The sequence below is a fragment of the Nycticebus coucang genome, chromosome 6 (genome assembly GCF_027406575.1).
Source record: "Nycticebus coucang isolate mNycCou1 chromosome 6, mNycCou1.pri, whole genome shotgun sequence".
Taxonomy (NCBI): Eukaryota; Metazoa; Chordata; class Mammalia; order Primates; family Lorisidae; genus Nycticebus; species Nycticebus coucang.
Window position 1 is genome coordinate 83,309,690 of NC_069785.1, and position 19,380 is coordinate 83,329,069.

At 39.3% G+C, this 19,380-nt stretch overlaps 1 protein-coding gene across 1 annotated transcript; it reads left to right on the forward strand.

The window, feature by feature from the left end:
* The first annotated feature begins 1,598 nt into the window (after nucleotides 1-1,598).
* On the forward strand, nucleotides 1,599-19,107 carry LOC128588740 (POTE ankyrin domain family member A-like). The gene is made up of 5 exons (XM_053595570.1): nucleotides 1,599-1,855; nucleotides 9,314-9,428; nucleotides 9,611-9,784; nucleotides 14,353-14,459; nucleotides 18,966-19,107. The coding sequence occupies exons 1-5, from the start codon at nucleotides 1,599-1,601 to the stop codon at nucleotides 19,105-19,107; spliced, it is 795 nt and encodes a 264-aa protein (XP_053451545.1).
* Nucleotides 19,108-19,380: the final 273 nt, after the last annotated feature.

Here is a 19,380-nt window from a genome sequence, read left to right on the forward strand (position 1 = left end):
CCTGGTCTCCACATCCCCTTGCCCCCAGCCCCTAGAACACAGGACCTTCTCCACGTGCAGCGGGTCGGAGGCAGGACTGCTGCCTGATGCCCGCTGACCTAGAGGCAGGACACCGCCTCCCGCAGACTCCTGCAGTGGCGATCATCTCCCCTCTCCTGGACCCAGCCTGCAGCTGACTCGGAGGTCCGCAGAGGCGGCTCTGGGGGGACCAGAGGGTCTGGGCTGGCGGCTGGGGCAACACCTCCACCAGTCCTGAGGGGTCGAAGCTAGTGCAAGAGGGCAGGTACTGGGGGCGGTGCAGGCACCACGGGGTGCACGGAGGACACAGGGACTGCCAGGGGAGCAGACCAGGGATGCCCAGCGCCTGACTCAGAACTACTGAGGGGTCAGAAGCGGCGGGGCCAGGACCCTGGTGGACAGGAGGTGGCGAATCGGTCCTCACCTCCAAGGCAGTGCACGGAGGGTACGCCGCGAGATGGTCCAGGCGCCTCGCACCTGTCGCAGAAGGTGTTGGGGGCGAGAGGGGTCGCAGCTAGTATCCTGCGTGTGCTGGCGGACTACCTGAGGCTCACAGCACAGGAAATCGTGCTCCACCACACAGGGCAAGAAGAAGGAGCTCACCAGCGCCTGCTGTGATTAGGTCTCAGGTGGTGAAGGTGACCAGGAACTGCAGGTCAGGGGCTTGAGGGGCACGGCTGCCCAAGGCGCTCTGTGCCCAACGCCTCCGACCCTGGACGTACCCAGTACTGGCTCCGGCCGTCCAGGGATCACCCGGCCTCATGAGCTGGGCTCCTGGACACAAGACAAGCCGCCCAGGTGCATTGGTGGCGGGGGCGCGGGTGGTGCAGCTCCAGGACTGCCCTGATAGAGGGAAGGGGGCGGCATGGCCTTGCCTTTGAAGCAGGTGGTGAAATGCAGGTCGGCATCAGCCAGGAAAAGGTGCAGATCTGGGGCAGGCGGTGGCGCATTACTCTCAGAGGGCAGGTCAGGGTAGGGAAGCTTGGTTGGTCCCCAGGCCTGGCCCTGTTTAAATGTGCAGCCATTTTTAAATGTGAAACCATAAAAACCTCAGAATTTTTATGGTTTCATGCCACACATTTAAGTCTTCTATCAGTCCACACAGTCTGGAGAGGGGAGCATGGGAGACAAATCTGAGGCCTGTGTCTGCCAGCGGCCAGGAGCCAAAGAGGAGCCCTCGCGATCAGGCAGCGCTGGAGCCTGAGGGAGAAGTGCAGGAGCCCGGGAGAGCCCGACTGCGCCCACCTGCACGCGCAGCGCCTGGAGTGGCTGCAAGAGCAGCAGCCGTTGGGCGCAAGGGCAGGGACGCAGTCTGGGGCGCGTGCACTGGAACCCAACGGGTTTACTTGTCCAGTTCCGTCTGGGACTTTGGAGGGCGCGGAGTGTCAGTGCTGGCGATTGCGGACAAAGCGAGTTGACTTGTCGAATTACTCTCTGGGGGAAGGGTGAAGCCCCCGGTGGGGGGAGGGAAGGGGAAGGCCTGGGAAAGTGAAGCAGGGGTGGGGTGGGGGTGCGGTGGGGGTGGGAGGGTAAAGCCCCAGGGCGGAGGTCGAGGTGTGTGTGAGCACATAGCCCCCTCCATGAAGAAGATCTTCAGCCTCTGGAGTAAGCAGGGGCAGCAGTCCCCTGGCTTTGTCACCAGCCTGCGGAAGATCAGGGGCAGCGTCGCCTGTGACACTGGCAGCATTGATGAGAGCTTCACGCAGCCCAGGTACCACATTCGAGCCCGACAGCTGTGCGAGATCCACAAAGCTGCCAGCCGGGGTCAAGTGGACAAAGTCCAGCAGCTCCTTTTCCACAAGAAAAGCGGCGTGAACCACAGAGACACTGAGAGAAGGTGATGGGACAGCGCCCAGAGGTGGGGCGGGCTGGGAGCTGTGCCAGGGGAGCCACCGCCTAGGTGGGCCAAAGGAGCCCATCCCTCCTGTCACAGAGGGCTCCCGGCTCCTGGCAGTGAAAACGTTGGGGAGGAGTCCCCAGGCCACCTCTGACCAGCCACACACATCTCTATCTGGCTTTCCATCCACGTACAATTCCTCTTATAGAACACTTTGGTGACAAATTTCAAGTCACTTAAATAACAGAATTAAATGTATAGGGCGCTGTGGGTTTTTTTTTTTCCATTTTTTTTTTTAATTTTTATTGTTGGGGATTCATTGAGGGTTCAATAAGCCAGGTTACACTGATCGCATTTGTTAGGTAAAGACCCTCTTGCAATCCTGTCTTCCCCCAAAAGGTGTGGCACACACCAAGGCCCCACCCCCCTCCTTCCCTCTCTTTCTTCTTCCTTTCTCCACCCCTCCCTCCTTCTTTCTCTCTCTGCTCTCCCCTTCCCCCACCCACACCGTGACATTAATTGTCCTCATATCAAAATTGAGTACATAGGATTCATGCTGTTTTCTTTAATTGCTCTAGGGGTACAAGTGTTTTCTGGTACATGGATGAATTGTATAATGCTGAGGTCAGGATTTTCAGCTTACCTGTTGCCAGAATGTGTACATTGTACCTGTAGGTAGAGGTTTGTCTATCACCCCCACCACGTTCTTTGATTGCAGTGTCCATTACACCACGTTATGACCACATATACCCCGTTTAACTCCCTCTTGTGAGTAAGACTAGGTGATACTTCACCTAAGATGCTAGCCTGAAATTCCATCCAAAATGCTGTAAAGGATATTATTTCCCTTCTTTTTAGGTTTGAGGTTTCCCTTTTTAGGTTTGAGGTTTTCCCTTTTTAGGTTTCCCTTCTTTTTATGGCATCTATGCCATAGTGTATACAGAGGGTGCAAAAAATGTATACGCATTTTAAGAAAGGAAGAATCTGTATTAAAATTGTAACACTCAAGTCACATTGACTTCTACAACTGTAAGAGGTCCTAAAAGGTGATTTGTAGTCATCTTTTGTTATCAGTACATACTGAGTTTTGCAATTTTGGTACAGTTTTTTTTTTTTTTTTTTCCTTAAGATGTGTGAACAGTTTCGGGCATGTGAGATCTGACAACTAAATTCGTGAACTCACCCTAGAAAAAGTGCTACATACCTCAGTTCCGAATATCATTATACTTAACTTCCGAGTACTCCCTTTGGGAAGCTGTGCAGTGACATCAGTGCCTAGTTCACCCTTCAGAGCAAGTTTGGGACTCTTACTGGAATGACCTTCAGAGCTGTCATTGTACAAGTCTGACAGTTCAGTTCACGATCTTGCTACCATGTACCTGCATCGGTAGCACTGTCCAAACAACTAGGCAAGGTTTCATAACCTGCTCACGTCTGTTGTGGCAGTGTCTTTTTGAGTGGCGTTCATTATTGTGTTTGCATGTGTTTGTGTGCCGTACAAAAACCGCCTTAATTAATCCAGTCCTCTTTAATTTTGGTTTTGCCATTATTGTTTTGGAGGTCTTAGTCATAAATTATTTCCCTAGACCAATATTTAAAGTAGCTTTTTCTACGTTTTCTTTTAGAATTTTTATGGTTTCATGCCACACATTTAAGTCTTCTATCCATCTGGAATTAATTTTTGTGAGTGGTAATAGATAGGGGTCAGGGTTCATTTCTTCTGCATGTGGCTATCCAATTTTCCCAGCACCATTTATTGAATAGGGCTTCTTTCCCCAGCGTATGAAGTCTGCTTTGTCGAAGAATGGTTAGTTGCAGGTAGGTTGTACTAAAGTGTGTTCTGTTTTGTTGGTCTATGCTGCTATCTCCCATTGTGGTATAGTTTGAAGTCTGGTAGTGTGATGCCTCCAGATTTTTTTTTTCTTTCATTAAGATAGCTTTGGCTGCCGGGCGCAGTGGCTGACACCTGTAATCCCAGCACTGTGGAAGGCTGAGGAGGGAGAATTGCTTGAGCTCAGGAGTTTGAGACTCGCCTTGAGCTCAGGACTTCGAGACTTGCCTGGAGAATTGCTTGAGCTCAGGAGTTCGAGACTCGCTCAGGGGTGAGACCCCGACTCAGGAGTAGGGCGTAAGCCCCATATACCAGAGGTGGCAGGTTCAAACCCGGCCCTGGCCAAAAACTAAAAAAAAAAAAAAAAAGAGGAAAAACCCAGCCAGGCACCTCAGGGAGCCCCTGTAATCCCAGTGGTGTCTGGAGGCTGAGACAGGAGGGTGCCCACAGCCCAAGTCTGAGGTTGTGGTGAGCTACCACGCCCACTGCACTCTGCACAGGGGCATAGGGTGGGAACCTGTCTCAATAACAACAACAACAAAAAGTAAAGAAATAAAAAATAAGCAACAAAATAAAATTTTTAAAAAGCCAAAAAAAAATAATAAAATTAAACAAACAAACAAACAAACAAAAAAGATTGCTTTGGCTACTTGGGCTCATTTTGGTTCCAACTCAGAGTGTAGAATTATTTTTTTCTAGATCTAGGAAATACGACTGTGATAGGAATTGTACTGAATCTATAAATCACTTTGGGTAGTATGGACATTTTGACAATGTTGATTCTACTGCATGGTATATATATGTATGTATATATATTCTGTTGCATGATTCTATAAGCATGATACAGTTTCCATTTGTTTGTGTTCCCTGTGATTTCTTTCCTTGATGTTTTCTAATTATTTTTAGAGACATCATCTTTTGCCTCCTTAGTTAAGTATACTCCTAAGTACTTTATTGTTTTTTTATAGCTTTTGTGAATGGTTTTTGATTTGACTCTTAGCTTGACTGCTCCTGATTTATGTACATTGATTTTATCACCTGAGACTTTTCCAATAGTCTCTTGGTGAAGTCTTGGGGATTTTTTTAGGTATGAGATTATATCATGAGTGAAAAGTGATAGTTTGTCCTCCTCTTTTTCAGTGTGGATACCTTTTATTTCTGTCTGTTGGCTGATTGCTCTGTCCAGGACTTCCAGAACGTTGAATAGAAATGGTGATAATGGGAACCCTCGTCTTGTTCCAGATCTTAGGGGGTGATTTTAACTTGTCCCCACGCAGTATGATGTTGGCTATGAGTTTGTCATGTATGACTTCTGTTTTGAGATATGAGCTTTCCTTTCATGCCCAGTTTGTTGAGGGTTGTTTTATCATGAAAGGGTGCTATATTTTGCCTAATGATTTGTCTGTTGAGATGATTATATGGTGTTATTTTTGCTTTAGTTTCTATAGTGAATCTGATTTATTTATTTACGTATTTTGAACCATCCTTGCATCCCTGGGGTGAAGCCCACTTGGACATGGTGAGTTTATCTTGATGTACTGTTGAATTCAGTGTGATAGTAATCTACTGAAGGTATTTCCATCTATATGCCTAAGGGATATTGGCTTTTAATTTTCTTCTTTTCACATTTTTCATTAATTTATTTTTCTTTTTAGTTTTCTTCCTTTGTTGTGTCCTTTCCTACCTTTGATATCAGGGTGATATTGGCTTCATAGAAAGAGCTGGTGAGGAGTCCCCCATTCTTGATGTTATGAAATAATTTCTGCAATGTGGGTAACAGCTCCTCTTGGTAGGTCTGATATAATTTGGCTACAAATCATCTTGTCTGTGGTTCTTAGTATTGTGAGATATTCTCCATGGAGCATGGCATTACAGGGATGGTGCTGCCAAGGGTTTCCCCATAGAGTTCGCAGTCTCACCTAGGTCAGGCTATTTAGGCAATGGTTATGGGTTCTCAGAATGTGGGTATTTGCTCAGGCTGAGTCCTGGTGTATTGGTGGCTGAAGTCTGTTTTTCCCTGGTGAGGTGCTACACCTTGGGGCAGTTGTATGAACTGAGTTGTAGTGGAGGAGTCTCAGGGGTAGAGTACTGGGGTCTAAGTGCTGCACTGGAAACTCAGGAGTGATGTCCTAGACCTGGCATGAGCTCTGGAGCCACAGGGGCAGAGCCCCTGGCTCTGGTATGAGAACCTCATAGCCAGAATTGGGATGACCATGACCATTTTTCTCAAAACGTTAATTCTTCCTATGCTTATTGATTTGACATAAACCAAATAAAAATTCACAGTTTTCCAATTTTAAAGTTACACATATTGTTTCTTACTACAAGAGTTAATTCTATTAAGTATAGAGAATAAATGTCTTAACACAATAGTTAAGTAAATGAGGTGAAGGCTATATTAACTAGTTTGTATTCCAAATTGTATAAAAAAATCAGCACATTGTACCCCACAAAGGCATTAATGTATAAAAAGAAGAAAATATTTGTAACGGAGGGAAAATAAGATTTTCCCTCCTAAATATCAACATGTGGTATTAATTTTTACAAATTAATCATTTACCTAATAGCTGAAGAAAATATATATAAATGGAACAGAATAGAAAATCCAGACACTCAAATATATGTAAGAATTTAGAACAATGGCAACACTTTATATAGCTGGAAAAGATGAACTATTATGCTTTGTAGAAAACTAGCTAGATTTTTATGTCACAAAATGAGGTCCTAATTGAATATAGATTTAAAATTTTATTTTGTATGAGAACTATACTAGAACTGTACACACAAATGCCTATTTATATAGGCACTTTTTTTTTTTTTTTTTTTTTGCAGTTTTTGTCTAGGGCTGTGTTTGAACATGCCACTTCCGGCATATTGGGCCGGCACCCTACTCCTTTGAGACACAGGTGCCACCCTATACAGGCACATTTTAATGGTGACAAAGATCTTCCTGATAAATGACCTCACAAGCAAGCATTCTCCAGGTTGATTTAGCAAAATTCAAATTAAAATCCACTGTTTATTAGAAGAAATTAACAAAGGAAAGAGAACATAATTGTGAAATATTTATAAATGTGTGTAAAGATGGAAAATATGTCTTCATTCTACAAAGAATTCTTTCAAACTGAGACAAATACTAAGGTATGATTTAAAATTAGGCAAAGTGCCTTTTTTAACATCTACAAGTGACCTATGCCCTTAGTGTACTTGGTAAGAGAGAGAATTTAAATGAAAAGATGAATGAAGTACTGTTTTTATCCACATAATAAGTTTGTGAGAATTCACAGCAATGGTCCTTATAGTGCTGCTAAAAATTTAAGTTGCTGATGACTTTCCACATAAAAAGCTTGGTGGTAAACACCACATTTTCAAAATGTGCATGCTTTTTACTCATGAATTCCATGACACTAAAGTGTCTTTAGAAAATAATTGGAAATATATGCAATTTATTTTTCTCAGCATTGCTTAAAATAACAACCTATAAAGAAATACTCATACAACAGATTTCAGAAATAGAATTTCAGTGTATTCATAGGACAGAGTAATTTGTGACTGCTAAAGATGGCGTTACTTACACAAGTGTGTTCACACGCAAAGATGTAATTGGCATCTCTAGTAAGAATAAAAATGAGTATGATAATGCATGTGCACAAAAGTCTATGGTCTTGTGTTAGCTAAACTATGCCCAAAATATGATGGAATCTGTTCTTTCCAGGCATTGGCATTAGACGTGAACTTTTTTTCTATTTTTGATCTGTGATTTTCCCCAATGGGTGTGTGTGAAAGCTTGAAAGTTTATCTCTAATGAAATAATCCATTGGAAGAAGAATGACTCTTGTAGAGGTGAAAATCAATTTTTGCTTTCTGTAAATATTTCTTTTTTGGTTTTTTTGGAGACAAAGTCTCAGTTTATCATTCTTGTTAGAGTGCTGTAGTATCATCTCTCACAGCAACCTCAAACTCGTAGGCTCAAGCACTCTCTTGCGTTTGCCTCCCAAGTAGCTGGGACTACAGGAGCCCGCCTAAACACCCCGACTGTTTTTAGAGATGGGGTCTCTCTTGCTCAGGCTGAACTGGGACTCCTGAGATGAGGCAATCCACCGTCCTCCATCTCCCAGAGTGCTAGGATTACAGGTGTGAGCTGCTGTGCCCGGCTACTATTGTTATCTTTATTGTGGATTGGGATCTTCTTTCAACTTTTAGCCTCTTCAGAAGTAAAGGAAATCTTTTATCTGTGCTTGTATATTTTATTTCATGTGTTTTTATTTTATAGATTTCTTATGATGTGCTTTTATAGATTAATCATTTATTTTTTATCCACTGTGTCCATATTAAGATAAAAATAGCAAATATAAATGATTTTTGCCTTTGTAAAGTATTGCTTTTCTGTATGTGTTTTCTTGAAGAATATTGAATTTGCTGACTATATTTGTGCATTTCAATCTGTTTACACATTGAGCTTGACATTGAGCTACCCTGAATACTTATTATGTAGCAGACCTATTTCACTTTTTTTAGCGATCCTTTCATCCTTATAAAGTTCATGTTTCCTTGCCCAGCCTTAGAAAATTCAGAGATTTATAAATGGAATATTAGGAGTTAATCTCAAATGAATCTTTTACTCCTTCTTGTCAAACTAAAATATGTCTGAAGTTAGAAAATTGCTAAAGATCATCTTGAACTTCCCTTTGAAAATATATAATAGTCAAATACTAATAATAATCATTTAAAATATTTGATTTACTTACATTTGATCAATCAAAACATTGAATAGATAGATGAGCCACACTTCTTCATTTAAATCATAAGTTTCTTTTGGCTTAAAGTAAGAATTTCTTTGTTTTAAAACTTTTTATTATTTCCTCCCTCTTTCCTCATGGTACTTTGAAGAACTGAAGTTTGCCTAAATGCCAGTCATATGACTAGAAATGCAATAGACCTATTTTACATACTGTGTTCCACTGAGTGGAAGGCACAGTGGATTGTGTGATGCCCCATTATCTTAAGTATACATGGGAGTTTTTTTTTTTAAATGCTGTAATAAGTTGTGAATTACAAGTGGCATTCCACTGTCAGACATGTTAAAATGTGAGAAAAACAGCATCTGAGAATTATTGACATACAGTGCTATCGCTGATTATTCAAACATACCAAAAATGGGTATAATTACATCATTTTACTTGATTTAAATGTTGTCTTTGTTACATAGCAGTAACTAATAATTATGATACCTAATATTCTTGATCTGTTATCTGTGTTAGGAATACTTTGCATAGATTCTCATTTGAGCATCAGAGTGGTGACCTGTGAGAAAGCTACTACTTTTACTGATAAGGAAATTGAGACAGAGAAATTGTAAGCAATAGCTATTAAGGCACAGAGCTTAAAGTAGGATCCAAACCCAAGCTGAACTGAATCCAAGGCCAGCTGCACTCTATTCAAATAGGTTGTTGTTTCATTCATGTGGAGGGTGATGAGTGCTAAGGAATATTGTACTTTCTTTACAAGAAAATGATATATGTATTCAAAAGCAGAGGAAAACTTATTATTTACTATGTACAATAAAATAAGTGTATGTTTTGAGATTGTGCACCACAATTTCCTCAAAAACCCTCTTCCTTCCACAGGACTGCACTGCATTTGGCCTGTGCAAAGGGCCATCTAAAAGTGGTGAGGCTCCTGATGAGCAGACAATGCGAGGCTGATGTGGTTGATAATGAAGGCAGGACACCTTTGATGAAGGTATATAGCAGCCAACTAGTTCAGCTTGAGCATTTAAGTCAAATCGATTGACTTAAATGCATAGAATACATAGAATAAAGTTGAAGTTATCTCCTTTCAATACAATGACGTGGTGAAACCTGTGGAATGCTTACTTTGAATTCCTAACGACTGCCATCTATTTCTTGGTCTAATACTGACAGGCTGTCCAATACCAGGAAACAGAATGTGCATTTAATCTGCTAGACTATGGAGCAGATCCAAATGTAGCGGATGACTACGGCAACACAGCTCTCCACTATGCTGTGTACAATGGGAATATGGTTTTAATAACAAAACTGCTTTCATGTGGTGCAAATATCGAAGCCAAAAACAAGGTATAGCTCAAACTCCTTTATTTTCAAAATATGGTGGTATGTTAAGGCATTTCTTTCAATATTGTAATATGTAAAGGTCAGTTTCCATAATTGGAAGTTCAGGCATTCCCTGAATGAAAATGCAGAAGGTATCCCCAAAATGGATACGTATTTTAAGAAAGGAACATACGGTATTAAAATTGTAATGCTCAATTCACATCTGACTTCTGGAATTAGGAGGGACACAAGATACAAATTAAAGGGTACACATAAAGCTCGTGTTCCACTATTTTAAATTGCACACAAATTTTATGGCCACCCTGTATAAAATAACAAATGTTATTAGTATGTGTGTATACATTGAGTATTAGAATTTTAATACAATTTTTTTTCCGAATGTGTGTGTACATTTTTGGTACATTCTGCATTTTGAAATAATTGCTTCTCATTTAACTTTAACTATTGATACTTTTCAAGAAGTAGTAGGGGATATAGCTTTCTTATATGGATTTATTGTAAACTAAATTTGTTAAATTTAATACTTTCTCCTGTTTGAATATTTTTCCCACCTAAGGTATTTTTTTTAATTAGTGTAAAGCACCACAAGAAAGGAAAATTTGCTCTGTAAATAGGCTTTGTCTTAAAACTTTTCCAAAACAAACTAATTCTATCAATACTATAATTGGAAATCTTATTGTTCACAAATTCCTAAAACATAAATCTCTGTGAGAAAGAGACTTATCTGTCAGTGTCAATGCTTAAGAGAGAAAAATGGAAAGAAAAAAACAAAGCAATTATAAATAATGCAGGTCATTTGGAAATCAAGTAATTGAAGGGAAATACCAAGATGTCATTTATTGTCTGTATTATTTTTTCCTTCTATTGTTTTTCCAGCTTATGCGTTTAAACCAGGTTCTCTTCAGTTTAGGGGATGATCATTCTCTATTTGGGAAAGAGAGTTAATGAGTACTAAACTTGCCTAGAGATCGGTGGTAAGAGGACTCTGATGAACCTAGATTGGCAGCGAGTCAGTGGACATCAAATAGGAAGCCAGAGGGCAGAAGAGATGATTGCCTGACTCCTCCTATCCCTCCAGAAATGGCTGCTCACATAACAAGTTTGGACACTGCTTTCAAATCTGAAATGTCTGGGTAGGAAAATGGGAGATAAGGAGCTTATTAAAAGGAAAATCAGATTGCATTTTGAGTTTGCTAATACCTGCTCTCTGCCTTTCTGGAAAATTAAATGTAATTTTCAGTAAATAACTCCATCTCTTACTCTTTCCGCTTTCTTCCTGGCTAGATTCCCCAATAATAAAGGGAATTGTCTATGGATGAGAGATGAGACTGAAGTGATGGTCAGCTGCACTGGTTTTCAGCTAGAATTGTGCATCATAGTGACCTGGGGAGATTAAAAATATATAGTATAAATCTAGGTACAGATTTATTAATCCTAATAAGACACAAGGATATTTAAAAATATTTTCCTGAAGCCGGGCATGGTGGCATGTGCTTGTAGTCCCAGCTCCCAGGAGGCTGAGGTGGACAGATTGCATCAGTCTAGGAATCTGAACTCAGTCTGGGGCTGGGTGACAAGCAAGACCTACAATAGTAAAACAACAATAGTAAGAAACTTCCTTGAGCTTTTACTACACCCCTGGTTAATAACCACTGAACACATGAATGTACTGTGTGAATTCCCACATCTCAAAAACCTTGTTGTGAAGACTCTAGAGGAGTTGGAGTTTAATGGGTGGCACTTCCTTCAAGTCTCTCCTTTCCAGTAACATTAGCCTATCTTTTATCTCTGTTTCTCTACCTCTGTGGTTGAGAAGCTAAAGGGAATATTGTTGATAATATTGTCAGCTTACAGATAATACTGTGTTCCTTCCAACCACCAATCATTCACTGCCATGAAGTGGTTGATTTCAAATTAGATTATGTTCAGTCTTTCAGTAGTAGAGGTTGCATTTTTTAGGGTCTTTTCTCTGTTATTCAGGTACTTACGTTGACAAATGTTTCTTACAAGTAGGGTTATCTCAAGTGGAATAAGTATCAAATATTGAACAAGTTTTTAGTTGAAGCTGCATTATGGAATATCTTAGTATGTCTGGTAAGTTCGTATAGCTTTGGCACCATCAGCATGGCAGTTTTAAGCATTGAAAACCACAAATGTAGAAGACTAGAGATAGGAATTTCAAAAACGATGTAGTTTCAGCAATCCTATGAACTAGCCATCTATTTGGTTAACAACCAGGGAAAATTCAATGCCAATATAGTTTATAAATGAATAATTGGAATAATGATCAGAATAATTGTTGGAATAATTATTGAAGTGTTTATTATGAGTTTTAATAGCAATATTTATTGCATGTTGTGACTTGATTTCTTTTAGTAAAACATATGATACCAAAGAAAGGAAAGATTTTACATGGAAATAAATACTTGCTTCACACATAGTGACCAACTGAAAATCATGGTACATCCATAGCAAATAGGAAAACGCAAGGGCTAAGTGTGGCCCATAGGTAGGTTTAGTTTGCATCCATAGAGTGAGCCAACCTGTGACCTTAGGAGACTCAAGCAGAAGTCTTGACTTCAGGCTTCTCTTCAGAATGAAACCTGCTATCCCTGAGCCCATAATATTGTTGAGTGTGCTGTGCAGAGATTGCCCCTTTATTTGAGGCACAGGTCATCCACTTTAATGCTGTGCATACCTGGGCACTTCACTCAGATCACCTACTTTGTCTCTGTAAGTATTTCAGTGTACCACTCCTGCTTTATGGTATATTTTGATAAAGATTTGAAGGTTTCAAAACAGTTTATATTTATTTAAAATGGATAGTCTATATTTTGTACAAATCCCTTATTAATAGGGTTGAGTTGTGGAATTTAAAAGTGATTTGACAATTCTTTCCTTCCTTCCTTCCTTCCTTCCTTCCTTCCTTCCTTCCTTCCTTCCTTCCTTCCTTCCTTCCTTCCTTCCTTCCTTCTTTCCTTCCCTCCCTCAGTTCTTTCCCTCCCTCCCTCCCACTCTTCTTCCCTATCTTCCTTCCTTCCTGTCTTTTTTTCTTCTTTTTCTGGGAGAGAGTCTCACTCTGTCACCCCAGCTCTAGAGCATAGTGGAATCATTGTAGCTCACTGCAACCCCAAACTTCTGGGCTCAAGCAATCCTCTTGCCCCAGCCTCCTCAGTACCTGGGGCTACAGGCATGTGCCACCATGCCTGGGTAATTTTTGTCTATTTTTAGTAAAGATGGGATCTCCCTCTTGCTTGGGCTGGTCTCAAACTCCTGATCTCAAGCAATCCTCTTCTCTCAGCTTGTAACAGGATGCTAGGATTATAGGTGTGAGAAACTGCACCTGCCCTCGTTTTCTTTATATATACCAGAAATAGTTACCTTCACATTAGAATGTCTTTTTAGGTCCCTTATGGTTATAGTTGCATAGGTTATGCATACTGTAGACAACACTAGATCTTTCTCCTTAGAGAAATGCCAGTCATATGTAGTGGCTTTCATTATGCTAAAAAGAAATCCCTATGGATCTGTATTAGAATTTTTGTTGATAAGGCATTTTATTTTTATTTATGATTTTTATTTTACCTAAAATAAAAAAGAACAGAATGGAAATGAATGTTTAAAAGGAGATATACATGAGGAAACTAGAATTATTGTTATCATTTCAAATAAAATTCCATCCCAAGCTTTCTAACAGCTAAGATAAACTATCATTTCTAATAAGAGAAAACCCATAGACCATTTAATAATTGGCAATTAAAGTTCATTTCAAACCCAGCTCTTCTAATTCAGAGTCCATTTCCTTAGTCATCCATATGGAGCAGGAGTGCCTGACTTTGGGATCTAGGATCCTGATGCTACTTACAGAAGAAATCCAAGCAAGTTAGTGAAACCGGGAAGAAAGCTTCCCCTTTGATGGAAAGCTCTCAACACTTTATCTCCCAAACTAGAATTCCTCATGTGCTAATGTCTGTTCAAAATGGTGTTGTAAAATGGGGATCAAAGAAAGTGTAAAGATTTCTTGATGATGAAATTTCTTCATAGTGCACAGATTTGTAATCTTAAGCATAGATTATGGAATCTTTCTCATGGGATATAATCCTCAACTTACAGTGATGTAAATATTCTTTGACACATAGTTTACAAAACACTGCTCTAAAGAGAATAATTTAGATCATAATTCAATAAAAATATTCAAAGCATTTACTACTGTGTCTTAGTATTTCCAAATATAGGGATAAAAGAAATAGCCTGTGCCCTCAAGGAGCTCCTGGTTTCGAAGGGAGACAATCAATTACACTACACCATGATAAATTCCATGATAGAAGCAGAGTCTTCAAAGTGGTAAATGTGTTAAAGGAGCTTTAGAGATGGCCGAAGTTAATGTGGTGAGGCAGGGGAGGGGTGATTCAAGGTGAAGGAGCAGTGCCTGGAAAGCACAGAAGGAAGGAAGTGCTTTCTATTACTTTCTACATTACATGTGTACGTTCATGAAATCTTACGTGAGGTTTTCACTTGAGTTGAGGAATATGTGATTTTGTGAATTATAAATTGTTTTTCCTGTTTTACAGAAGCAACTTACACCACTTTTACTTGCCATAAATGTAAAAAGTCTTAAAATGGTGGAATTCTTGGTGAAGAACAAAGCAGATATAAATGCAGTTGATAGACATGAAAGGTACAGTAGACTTTTTATTCCAGACTATTACGAGGGTACATACGATTTGGTTACATAGTTTGCTTTTATACATTTTAAGTCAAAGTTATAGGTGTGCCCTTCATCCAGAAATTGTACAATGTACCCATGGGGTACAGTGTACCCATTGGGTGGAAATCCATACATCCCTTTCTCCCCCCTCCCCTACTTAAGGTTTCTGGAGTTTTGCTTTCATATGAACAATATGCACCATAGGTATGATCCCACCATTCACCCTCCCTCAATCTGACCTCCCCCCCTCCCCTCCCATCTCCCTTTCCTCTCTCATCCCCCCTCCTCCTGCCTTCATCCTGGGCCATAGTTGTGATCTACTCTTCATATGAAAGTGTGAGTGATTGTAAATTGGTTTCATAATAGTACTAAGTACATTGGATATTTTTTTCTTCCATTCTTAAGATATTTTACTAAGTAGGATATGTTCCACCTCCATCCATGTAAACGTAAAAGATGTAAAATCTCCATCTTTTTTAAGGCTCCATAATATTCCATGGTGTAAATATTCTACAATTTATTAATCCATTCATGGGTCGATGGGCACTTGGGCTTCTTTAATGACTTGGCAATTATGAATTGCGCCGCAATGAACAATCTGGTGAAAATATCTTTGTTATAAAGTGATTTTTGGTCTTTTGGATATACACCTAGTAGAGGAATTGCAGGATCCGATGGAGGGTCTACTTTTAGATCCCTGAGTATTCTCCATCTCTTCCAAAAGGGACGTATTAGCTTGCACTCCCACCAGCAGTGCAGAAGTGTTCCCTTTTCTCCATATCCATGCCAACATCTGCAGTTTAGGGATTTTATAATGTGAGCCACTCTAACTGGAGTTAGATGATATCTCAAAGTGGTTTTCATTTGCATTTATCTGATGATTAAAGATGAGCATTTTTTTTCATGTATCTGTAGGCTGTGCGCCTCACAGAGAATAGTCTCCAATTCCATCCATGTTGTTACAAAAGATGTTCGACCACCATTTTTCTTGTGGCTGAATAGTATCTGATGGTGCATGTATGCATGTTTAGATGCACACACATGAAATATATATATATATATCACATTTTATTAATCCATCCATGTGTTGATGGTCACTGGGTTGTTTCCACGTCTGTGCAATTGTGAATTGTGCTGCTATCAAGACTCAAGTGAAAGTGTCTTTGTTATAAAATGTCTTTTTTTTCCCCTTTGGGCAAATTTCTAGTAGAAGGATTGCAGGATCAGATGGAAGGTCCACTTTAGGTTCTCTGAGTAATATCCATATTTTGCATAGAGGTTGGACTAGTCTGCTGTCCCACCAAGAGTGTATGAATATTCATTTCTCGCCACATGTATGCCAGCATCTGTGCTTTGGGATTTTATAATGTCAGCCATTCTCCCTAAGGTCTAGTAAATATTTTCACTGTCGTTTTGATTTGCATTTCCCTGATGATTAGGGATGTTGAGCATTTTTTTCATGTGTTTTTGGCCATTAGTCTATCTTCATGAGAAAAGTTTGTGTTCATATCTCTTTTCCCAGCTTTTAATGAGATTGATCACTTCTCATTGATGGACTTGAGTTTTTTGTAGATGCTCATTATCGGTCCTTTCTTGGATGTGTAGCATGCAAGTATCTTCTCCAACTCTGTGGCATTTACTTTGTTGATTATGTCCTTCCTTGGCTGTGCAGGAGCTGTTAAACTTCATCAGGTTCCATTTACTTATTTTTGCCATTGGGGTCTTTTTTATAAATTTCCTTAGGCTGATATCTGTAACAGTTTTTCCAAAACTGTTTCTTCTAGAGTTCTTGTAGCATCATGCCTTAGGTTTAAATGTTTTATACATCGTGACTTAATTTTTGTGAGAGGTGTGGGTCCTGTCTCAGTCTGTTACATGTGTCTATATAGGTCTCCCAGTACCACGTATTGAATAGGGATTCTTTTCTGTTCTGATCCATAGGTCTTTACCTTTAGTTTTTTTCCTTATTAAATCATAACTGTGTACATTAATGCATTTTGGGGGTGCAGCATGCTGATTTGATATACAATGTGGAACACTTACATCTAACTGATTGACATAAACATTTCCTTACTTATTTGTTGTGGTAAGACATTTATACTCTATTCTTAATAGTTTTCAAATGTATCGTTGCATTAGCACATTAGGTGAGGTCCCCCCAAATATCCTCCCTCCTCCTGACCTCCCCACTCCCCTTCCCTCTTCCTCCTCTTCCCTGCTTCTTTCTGGACTATAGTTATGTTTTACCATTCCTATGAATGTGTACGTGATTGAGTGCCGGCCACGTGCTCCAGGGCTGGTAGGTTTGAACCTGGCCCAGGGCAACTAAACGAACAAACAAACAAAAAAGAAAGAGAGAGAGAGTTTATCTTTATTTTCATGATAATACCATGATGTTTTGATTACTATAGCCCTGTAGTATTGCCTGAATTGTGATAAAGTGATGCCCCATATTTGTTCTTATTACATAAGATTGCACTGGCTATTCAAGGGTCTTTTCTTATTCCATATAAAGTGTAGAACTATTATTTCAGTAACTCAAAATGTGACATTGGTATTTTTAATAGGAATCGCATTGAATCCATAAACCACTTTGGATAATATAGACATTTTAACAATGTTGATTCTGCCAATCCATGAACATTAAATGTTTTTCTATCTCTTTAAATCCGCTGTGATTTCTTTTCTTAGTGTTTTATATATCTCCCTATAGAAATCCTTCACCTTTTTTGTTAAATGTATTCCAAAATATTTCATTATATTTGATACTATTGTGAAGGGCATCGTGACTTTGATTTGATTTAATGGTTTACTATTGTTGGCATTTATGAAAGCAACAGGATTGTGTACATGGATTTTGTTACCTGAGATGGCACTCTCTTTATTTATCAATTCCAAGAGTCCCTTGGTTGAGTTGTTGGGGTTTTCTATTTATAAAATCATATCGTCAGCAAAGAGTGATAGTTTGACTTCTTCTTTCCTGTTTGGATACCCTTGACGTTCTTCTCTTGTCTCATTGCTCTGGGCAGGACTTTCAGCACTGTTGAATAGTAGTGGCAAGAGTGGGCATCCATGTCTGGTTCCAGTTCTAAGCAGGAATACTTATAGTTGTTTTTTTTTTTTTTTTTTTTCATTTAATATGATCTTGGCTGAGGTTTTGTCATAGCTGGGTTCTACTATTTTGAAGAATGTCCCATCTATCCCAAATTTCTTAATATTCTTATTTAAAAAGGATGTTGAACTTTGTCAGATATATTTTCTGCATCTATTGCAATGATCATAGGGTCTTTGTTTTTACTTCTATCTATGTGGAAAATATATATATATATTTTTCCTTTTTTTATTCAGTTATAAACACACAGATCATAGATTTTCATATTTGAACCAGGTCTAAATAAGTTCATCAAAGTTTGCTTGTCTGGAAAAGATTTAGTTTCTCAATGAAATATGAAACTTAGTTTTTCAGGATACAAAATCTTAGGCTGGTAGTTGTGCTGTTTCAGAAGATTGAAGATAGAGGCCCTCTACCTTTGCACTTGTAGGATTTCTGCTGAGAAGCCAGTACTTTGGAGTGGAACATCACTTTGATTTTTGGATGACTCTTTACTTTCAGTTGTTCCATTAAAGAATATTGATCTTAGGTTACCTCTGAGCACTTTTTAGTTGGTATTACCAGATACCATGGATTAATCAGGGTTTTTTTTATTTTTCATGTTTAATTTCTACTCTATTTTGATATTTTATTTTTTATTTGGTCTGGGCACAGTAAAGAAAGATAGCTTTTGAGATGAATATTTCTCGTATTTAAGACAAGTCACAGGTGGGTAGGAAGGAGTCAAGGGAATAACATTAGAAGCCTGCAAGACTGTTGACTTCAGAGCTTCCTGGCTTGGGAAGTGTGTGACGTGGGGAACGCTACTTGCCACCAACTATGTTTTATCACATGAAAAATAGTATAACATTATGTCCTTTAAGGATTGTTTTATGAGAGTAAGATTATGTATATAACATCAAGTTCTTATCACATGAACATCAGCATCATTAACGGAAACTACTGTGACTACTGTTTTTTTTTTTGTGTGTGTGTGACTACTGTTATTAGTATTTTCGCTCTTATTGTCTTAAGCTTACTTATCTGATCCATACCTGACTTTGAATTTATACCATAGTATATAAGATTAGGGAAGAAATTGAGAATTCCTCACTTAAATCTTTGTGTATGTTAGATAAGTGACCTCAGCATAGTTTCTTACCAATCAATGGACTTTAAATTAGCAACTGGTACTTTGTAATACCCCAGTGGGATGGGAGGCTTCTTACAAAGATGAACACTTGAGCACCCAAGATGCTTGTGTTTATTAGTATATGGTAAACTCCACACAGAGAAGATGTTACAGAGGTAAAGTATATCAAATTAATTGTTTAAATAAATTTTTTAAAGTTCATAATACTGATGTTATCTCTTTGTTATTTTAGAAGTTCCCTCATAGTTGCAGTACGTTCTCAGTCAGAGGATATAGTCCAGTTTCTTCTTCAGCAAAGTATTGATGTCTTTTATCGAGATGTCTTTCGATTGACTGCAAAAGACTATGCCATTAATAGTGGTTATAAAGCATAAGTGTTTCACTTTATGGGGGCAAGACATGATTGCAAGAGGGACTTTACCTAACAATTGCAATCACTGTAACCTGGCTTATTGTACCCTCAATGAATCCCCAACAACAACAACAACAACAACAACAAAAAAAGAAATGTCCCACCTAAGCCTATTTTCTTTAAAAAAAAAAAAAAGATTAGTTAATCCTATATTGAGGTTTAAAATAAATGTAGCTATCTCATCTTTCTTACACATGAGGTGAGATTTCCTAGTTTGCTTTATGGTATTTTGGAA

Bases quoted from the DNA above. Each gene is read 5' to 3' on its own strand.
- LOC128588740 (XM_053595570.1), top strand. From the start codon at position 1,599: ATGAAGAAGATCTTCAGCCTCTGGAGTAAGCAGGGGCAGCAGTCCCCT. The intron at 1,856-9,313 runs GTGATGGGACAG...TTCCTTCCACAG, and splicing joins CACAGAGACACTGAGAGAAG to GACTGCACTGCATTTGGCCT. The intron at 9,429-9,610 runs GTATATAGCAGC...TAATACTGACAG, and splicing joins GCAGGACACCTTTGATGAAG to GCTGTCCAATACCAGGAAAC.